At 59.8% G+C, this 8316-nt stretch overlaps 1 protein-coding gene across 1 annotated transcript; it reads left to right on the forward strand.

Annotated features, from left to right (window-relative positions):
* The first annotated feature begins 2231 nt into the window (after positions 1-2231).
* On the forward strand, positions 2232-7419 carry LOC104495249 (synaptotagmin-2). The gene is made up of 8 exons (XM_010138198.1): positions 2232-2397; positions 2536-2705; positions 4125-4241; positions 4563-4730; positions 4896-5063; positions 5497-5614; positions 6377-6510; positions 7213-7419. Exons 1-8 carry the CDS (start codon positions 2232-2234, stop codon positions 7417-7419), a joined length of 1248 nt encoding a protein of 415 aa, XP_010136500.1.
* The last annotated feature ends 897 nt before the right edge of the window (positions 7420-8316 follow it).

Genomic DNA, 8316 nt, shown 5'->3' on the forward strand with positions numbered 1-8316 from the left:
CTTCCCAAACCCGGCCCCTGCAGAGCTCGCCCTGGCCCGTCCCACTTTGGCGGAGAAATGCGGGTCAGGTCAGGGAGCCGGGGTGGCACACACTCTGCCTTGCCCGCAGCGAGCTGGAAGGGGTCCAGCCTGCCCTGCCGGCTGCTCGGCCAGCAGCATCACTTTCCCACTGCCGGCTGCTCGCCCAGCAGCTTCACTTTCCCCTGGCAAAGCCCAGATCGCATGGGGGGGTGATGGGGAAAAACCCTCGTGTTGGAATCAGAGTCATTTGGGATGGAAAAGCAAATCGAGTCCCCCAGTTCCCCAGCACGGGCAGGTGCCCACTGACCCCCGTCCCTCAGCAGCACCTCCACACAGCTGGAAAACCCCTCCAGGGATGGGGAATCCACCACTGCCCTGGGCAGCCTGGGCAACTCCAATGGGGAAGAAATTGTTCCTCAGGGCCAACTTCAACCTCCCCTGGTGCAACTGGAGGCCGTTTCCTCTCATCCTATCGCTTGTTCCTGACCCCAACGGGACAGAAATGGCTCCTCAGAGACAACCTCAGCCTCCCCTGGAACAACTGGAGGCCGGTTCTGCTCCTCCTGCCACTTGTTCCTGGGGAGAAGAGACTGACCCCCACCTCGCTCCACCCTCCTGTCAGGGAGTTGTCAGAGCCAGAAGGTCTCCCCGGAGCCTCCTTTGCTCCAGGCTCAACCCCCCAGGTCCCTCAGCCGCTCCTCAGCGCATTGTGCTCCAGACCCTGCCCCGGCTCCGTTGTCCTTCTCTCAACACGCTCCCAGCAGCTCTGTCTCCAAGAGGATGGCCCTAAAGGAGATCGCTCTGGGTTTTACTCCCAGTTTGGGATGTCATCCAGCTTGCCACATGTGGACTCTGTATGGGGAGAGGATGAACCCACCCGTGAGATGGCAAAGGGATTTCTCTAGCCCCCCTGTCCCCAGCACGGCTGCCCAGGGAGAAGAGATACAGGAAAAGCGGTTCCCCCGCCACACCAGAGCTCACGTGCCTCCAGAAACTCCCTCCTTGGTTATCTGCAATCTTGGTCAGCTGTTTGCTTCCCCCACTGGACAGCCTTTTATTGTCCTCAACCCCACCGGCACCATGAACTCCCTTGGCTGCTCTGAGCTTCTCTTTGCAAGTTCGCCTTCTGCTGGGGCATGGAGGCACTTGGGGACCAGAGCTCCATCGTGGAGGCACTCTGGGTCTGGAGCTGGGTTGTGGAGACACTTTGTACCAGCTTTGCTTGCAGGAGTGAATGCCTCATTTGCAGGAGCATGGGGTGGGTGACCCACGCTTCGGGGGTGCTTCAGACCCTGCTGGGCTGGGCTGGGCCTGGCTGGCGTGTACTGAACGCGGGGGGCTGTGCTGCAGCCCTGGCAGTGACCCAGGCACCTTCCCATACCCTGTCAGGGAGCAGGGCTGGCCGGGGGAGCTGGGCTCCGGGGGGTCAGGAGGCGGACAGGAGCCTTGAGCCACCCAGAACACGGTACCTTCACCTGGTGAAAGCGTCGACCCTTTTCTGTATAGGCAGAGCCCTCCACGGCTGTGAGGAGCCAGCTCTTCCTGCTCTCACCCTTCCTCAGAACATGCAAAACCTCCCTGGGGCTGGAGGAACGATGTGCTGCTCCTCTTCCCTTCCATCCTTGGAAGCTCTCCCAGGGCTGGGAGCAAGTCCTGAGGGTCCCGCACCGGCAGTGGGTCCCGTATGAAGCGAGGTCTGGCTGCCGCCCTGTGCTGGGTCTGCGGGTGCCTGACACCTGGGTCCCTCTGCCTGAGAAAAGGAGGCGGCAGGGGCCTGGCTTTGGCCAAACTAACCTTGCTCATCTCTCCTGGCGATTCAAGCTCCTCTTCCCTCATCTCGCGGGGCCTCGTTGGGTGAACCTCCACCCCCTAGGAGTGTCCCCAAAGTCCCTGGGGAGGCTCCAAGCTGGCACCAGCATTGATGTGAGCCTGGGTGGTGCTCCCAGTGGCTTTGGAGATGTCACGGGCCAGGAAACCTGGGGGTGAACTGGGCTTCCCATCACTTGTGAGGTAATCGAGGTAACTGGTCCCTCATAACCACTGGGTCTGTGCCCCTCTAGCAGAAGATCCAGCACCATGCTGTGGCTCTGCTCTCAATGCGGACGTTGAGTTGCTCAGGGACACAGCCTGGGCATGGGGAGGAGTGGGGGCATCAGGGACCTTTGTGACCATCAAGGCAACATTGTGTTTTAGGGAGCCCCTGACCCATCATGACGTTCAAACAAGCATCCATGATGGCCCCAGAGGCCACGGCCACCACGATGCCCATGACCACGATGGAGAACTCCACTGAGGCCGCAGGGCCGGGCGAGAGCAAGGAGGACATGTTCACTAAGCTGAGGGACAAGTTCATGAATGAGCTCAACAAGATCCCCTGTGAGTAGCTGCCTCCTTTTCCAGGAATTACCCTCCCCATGACCCCCACCACTGCTACGGTCCCAGCGCGAGGTGGTGGGATGGCTGGGGCTCGAAGGGAGCTGCAGGGCTGACCACGACTCTGGCTTTTGCCTGCAGTGCCGCCCTGGGCCCTCATTGCCATTGCGGTGGTAGCCGGACTCCTCATCCTTACCTGCTGCTTCTGCATCTGCAAGAAGTGCTGCTGCAAGAAGAAGAAGAACAAGAAGGAGAAGGGCAAAGGCATGAAGAATGCCATGAACATGAAGGACATGAAGTCGGGCAACCAGGTGAACATCCTTCTGGACTGCTTGGCCTTGTAGTAGGGCGATCCCTCCAGTTCAGTTACGAACCATGTCAGGACACTCACAGAGAGGGGTGGAGCCCCCAGGATCCTGGGATGGGACAGTGCAGATATGAGTCTGGAGCTGAGGCAGCAGCACTGTCCTCTTCCAATGGCTGGTGGCCTGGATGGCTCCAGGCTCAAGCTGGCCTGGACCTGCCAATGGTTCACCAGAACCAGCAAATGTTGATTTAATCCCTTGCATCTCCCCGCCTTACTCTGAGTTGTTCTCATTTCATTGAGCCTTTAGCCAAGAGGGGAGGACCATCGGTTTGGAGGACCATCAGTCTGGGCTCCCCAAAAAGCCAGTGCTCATGACGCAGGTGCTGGTGCACAGAGCAGAGCTAGGGCTGCCTCCCCATCCTGGGGGCCCAGCAGGAAGCAGGCTTTGGTTCCAGCAGGCTTGGGGTGATCCCAGACATTTCAATGGTCCTGACCCAGGGCCACGTGGAGGGGGTGGGGGAGTCTGGGCGGCGTTCCTGCTCTTCAGAGCCACGTGGGCACCATGAGCATGCAGGCAAGGCTGGAGAGGTGAGCGCTGAGTGGAGAAGTTCCATCACACCTGCCTGTCCCTGAGGTGGTGGGGGATGTGGGTTGGGATTCATCAATGGAAGGCAAGGGCTGGGGCCACACAAACCCTGATTCCCTGCCTTGCCGTGGTCCCTTCTTGGTGCTCTTGGTAACGCGTGTCTCTTCCATCCTGGCGCTCTCACTGACCTCCCTCCCTGCTGCCCCATCTGAATGTTCCTGCTCCGTCCTGGGATGCCCTCCATGGTAGGTGCCACCACGAGCCTCCTTCTCCATCTCTGGCTTCCAGGGGAACCTGGGGACATGTCAGAGAGGTGATGAGTTGGGGCTTCCGCCCCATGGACCGTGGCTTGGAGAGGTGGGGAGAGGAGTGGCTTTGCCTTAGGAGAATTAGGTTTTATCTCTATTACTAAGCTCATAGAGCCTGGAGATGGCCCTGCTAAGTCCTCAGCACCAGCTGTAGTGTCCCTGCACCCTTTGTGGTAGGGTACTGGCATTCAGCCACTACCTGCAAGCTCCAAACCTTCCTCCACTGGAGCTGACCCCATGTCCCAGCACGCCGAGGCAGCCCCCAAGACACCTCGGCTGGGCAAGCACCAGGACCCCCTCTGGCAGCTGCATAGTTGCGGGGAGAGCCGGTGCCTCCCCAGGGCTGGTCTGTCGGTGCTTTATGTCCCCAGCGTAGGGGTGTCCTTCCCCTGACGGGCACAACCTGGATGTTGAGATGCCAGCCTTCTGGTTGGGGTGCTGGAGGTCGCCAGGGGTGTGGGGACAGGGACTCTGGGCTGTGACCCTGCTGGTGAGCCAGGAACCTTGGCTGCCGTTGCAGGACCAACAGGATGATGATGATGCGGAGACGGGTCTGACAGAGGGGGAAGGTGAGGAGGAGGAGAAGGAGCCAGAGAACCTGGGCAAGTTGCAGTTCTCGCTGGACTACGATTTCCAGGCGAACCAGGTGATGGAGGGGCTGGGGGGTCGGCGCGGAGGGGCGGGGGGGGGGGTGTGCCCGTGGTCAAGTTGCAGTTCTCGCTGGACTACGATTTCCAGGCGAACCAGGTGATGGAGGGGCTGGGGGTCAGCTGAGGAGGGGAGGGAGAGGGGTTTGCCCAGGGAGGGTATCTGAGAAGTCCCCCTTTTGGACCCGGGTGGCACAGGAGGGAGGGGAAAGCTGCCTGCTGTGCCATGGGGCACAGCCCCGTGTTGGGCTGAAGACAAGCCCCTCCATCTGCAGCGCAGAGTTGGGCCGTCTCACTGAAGACACCCCTCTCCCCTCCAGCTGACGGTGGGGATCCTCCAAGCTGCTGAACTGCCAGCTCTGGACATGGGTGGTACCTCGGACCCGTACGTCAAGGTGTTCCTGCTCCCTGACAAGAAGAAAAAGTACGAGACCAAAGTGCAGAAGAAGACACTCAACCCCGCCTTCAACGAGACCTTCACCTTCAAGGTGAGCCCCTTCCTACCTCCAACACGGGACCTTGTCTCCCACTCCCATCTTTCCCCTGACTGTGTACCGGTCCTGTAAGTTGACCCTCACTGCTGGGAGCAGGTGGTGCTGGCTTGGGGGCTTCTGAGCTTGTTGCCACCCAGGTCAGTGGCCCTCTTTGTGCAGGTCCCCTACCAGGAACTGGGTGGGAAGACATTAGTGATGGCCATCTATGACTTCGACCGCTTCTCCAAGCATGACATCATTGGTGAGGTGAAGGTGCCCATGAACACGGTGGACCTGGGCCAGCCCATTGAGGAGTGGCGGGACCTGCAGAGCGGTGAAAAGGAAGAGGTGAGAGTGGGACTGGCCTGAGGCCCTTGGCCAGACGAAACCCTTGGCCAGGGGTTTGAGATGTGGGGTGGCCGTGGGGCAAGCTCTGCTTCCTGGGCCATCCCATAGTGCTCAGGATGGCGATCGCTGTGGCGTCCCACCTGAACACCATGCATGTCCTGGCCATGAGTGCTGGGCAGGAGCTACTCCTGTTGGTCCCCCATGCAAAAGCCTTTCTGTAACAAAAATGAAGAGTATAAACTTCTTGAGTGATCTGCTGGGACCGGCCTACCCCAGACCCAGGTGATCACACCCTTGTGCTGGTGCACGGGTGCCAGCTCATGCCTGCCTTGAAGGCTGAGCAGGGTTTGGAGGGACCTGCATGTGGGACCACGACCCAACACTGCGGTACGATGCACTGGCTTTGATACCTGCTCCCTGCTCTGCTTGGCAGCCAGAGAAGCTGGGAGATATCTGCATCTCCCTCCGGTACGTGCCCACAGCCGGGAAACTCACTGTCTGCATCCTGGAGGCCAAGAACCTGAAGAAGATGGATGTTGGGGGTCTCTCAGGTGGGTGTTGGCTTATGGGTGTCCTCCTCCTGCCCTGCTGTGGGGGTCTCAGCATCCTTCGTTGCGGAAGGATTCTAGTCTGGCTCGAGGAAGCCCACTCTAGTGTCTGGGACCTCCTGCATCAGTGGCAGCCCAAGGTGAGGGGAGATGGGGATGGAATGAACCCCCTGATCTTAGGAATGACATGTTGAGTTTGATCCACCAGGGATCCAGGCCCAGGATGCTGCAGGACCTGGGTGGTTGAAAATGCTCCTCTGCCATTTGCTCCTTGACCTGCTCCTCCTTGACTTGGGTCCAAGGACCTCAGTTGACAGCATGTTTTATGCTAGGAGAGTCTTCCGAACTCCATTCCAGGACTGAGCTCTCTGCCCAGGGTCCTCAGCTCTCTCCAGATCTGCCTTAACCAGAAGAGCAGTAGCTGCATGGCTGGAAGGGTGTACCTTGATTGCTGGGGTGGCCTGCTCCGGAAACGGGGTTGACAGGCTGGCACCCACTGGAGTCACTCTACAGTCCCCAGCCCTCCTACAAGGGGACCCACAGCATGCAGAAGAGCTCAACCCCTCGGCGAGGTGCTCCCACAAATCCTTCCCAGCCCAAATATTATGGCTTTCTCCTCCCTCCACAAACCTCAGAGTGCCTTTACTTGTGGAGGTCTCTTTACCCCATGCTTCACCTCACCCTGGGCTGAGACATCTCGTGGGGGCAGGCTGGTGGGCATCTGGGCATCTCAGCCCTGGCTGATGCACCCTCCTGCCCCCCCAGATCCCTACGTGAAGATCCACCTGCTGCAGAATGGCAAGAGGTTGAAAAAGAAGAAGACCACAGTCAAGAAGAAGACCCTGAACCCCTACTTCAATGAGTCCTTCAGCTTTGAGATCCCTTTTGAGCAGATACAGGTTTGTCCAATGGCTCCCCTGGGAGGCCGGTGGGGTGGGGGCAACAGGAGATATCCCAGAGCTGCCCCAGCCCATGTCCCATGGGACAGAAGCCTGAGCAGCTCCTGTCAAGCTCCTGGTCTGGTCACCCATGAAATATGTCCAGTCCCAACCTGGGTCTGGCTGATGTTGAGGGCAGTTGGTTCAGGGGCTGAGGTGGGAGGCTGGGCAAGGACCCATGGGAGATGCAACCCCAACCCGGATCATGGCTGGGATGGGGCTTTCCTCTGCTTCTGGTCCTGTAGTGCTCACCGCAGGTGTAGCAGGGACCCCCCAGTGGTCCTAGAGGCATTTTGGACCATTGGTATGTGCCATCTGCCCCTCCATGTCCTGCCTGTGCCCCTTGCCCCAGCCCAGCCCCATTGAGACCTGTAGCCCACAGCTCTTGCCCAGCCCCACACCACCCCTTGGTGAATTTTCCCAGTTGGCCACGTCAGGATGAGCTGGGCCCCCAGCGTGGCTCTGCAGCCCTGGGCTCCTCTGTGAAAAAAGTGGAGGAAGCCATAGGCATGGAGGGGACCCTGCCCCAAAACGGGCCATGATGGGGCTCAGTGCTGAGGGAGGTCAGCTGAGCCATCCCGGGGCTGGAGACAGCGTGGAGGCCGTGGAACAGCCACGGGCGCTGCGCCTGTCCGCCCCTCTGAAGAAGGTTTCCTCCCTTAGAAAGTGCAAGTGGTCATCACGGTGCTGGACTATGACAAGCTGGGAAAGAACGAAGCCATCGGCAAGATCTTCACGGGCTGCAACTCCACCGGCACGGAGCTGCGGCACTGGTCCGACATGCTGGCCAACCCGCGGCGGCCCATCGCCCAGTGGCACTCGCTGAAGCCAGAGGAGGAAGTAGATGCAGCTCTTGGGAAAAACAAATAGGAGGATCTGCTGGCCAGTGCGGCGTGGCACCGCGGACGGTCGGAGCGACCCAGAGCTACTGATACCTCAGTTACGCAACCTTTGGTTTTGGTTTTTTTGTTCTCGTTGAAGCTGAAATAACCTTTGATGGCTGTGGAAGGGGTTCCAGACAGTCCCAATAGCTTCCAGGGGACGAGGTTAAAGACACGGGTGGTTCTTCTTTTGTTCTTCAGCATCGCTCCCTTCTGCTGCATGTCTCATTGCCTCCGCCCGCCGTCCATTTCAGGTGCGAAGCTACCCTTTGATGGCTGTGGAAGGGTTTCCAGACAGTCCCAATAGCTTCCAGGGGACGAGGTTAAAGACACGGGTGGTTCTTCTTTTGTTCTTCAGCATCGCTCCCTTCTGCTGCATGTCTCATTGCCTCCGCCCGCCGTCCATTTCAGGTGCGAAGCCACTGTCACGCCTGGGACCTTCCCCGGCGGCCGCGTCACCAGCCCGCAGCACCACTGCTGGCGTCCTTCCCTGGGGGTCACGTGGGGAACCATCCAGACGTCGCACAGAGGTGATGCCGGAGCCTGACAGCGTGAGATGACCAGACCCACTGTGCTCGCTGCGGGCAGGGACGGCTGTGTGGACATCCAAATGGTGGAGAAGACCTTCCGCAGGGGACCCAGGTGCCTCCTGCTCCTGTGTTTCCCTCTGTCCAGGAAGGGCGAGAGCCGTGGTTTTGGGCTGAGGGTGGCCAAGTGCTCCCGGCCAGCTCCAGGTTTGGCTTCTTCTGGGGGTGTGGCGGTGGGGCACTGCGCCCTGGTGTTGCAGCCGGAGCTGCGAGGGCTGGGCTGAGCACGGACACCCTTGGGGTCTGCTCTGAGGAGACACGTGGTGGGACGTGGATGTAATGGCAGCGCAGTGTGGACC

Source organism: Buceros rhinoceros, unplaced genomic scaffold (genome assembly GCF_000710305.1).
Source record: "Buceros rhinoceros silvestris isolate BGI_N320 unplaced genomic scaffold, ASM71030v1 scaffold29666, whole genome shotgun sequence".
Classification (NCBI taxonomy): domain Eukaryota; kingdom Metazoa; phylum Chordata; class Aves; order Bucerotiformes; family Bucerotidae; genus Buceros; species Buceros rhinoceros.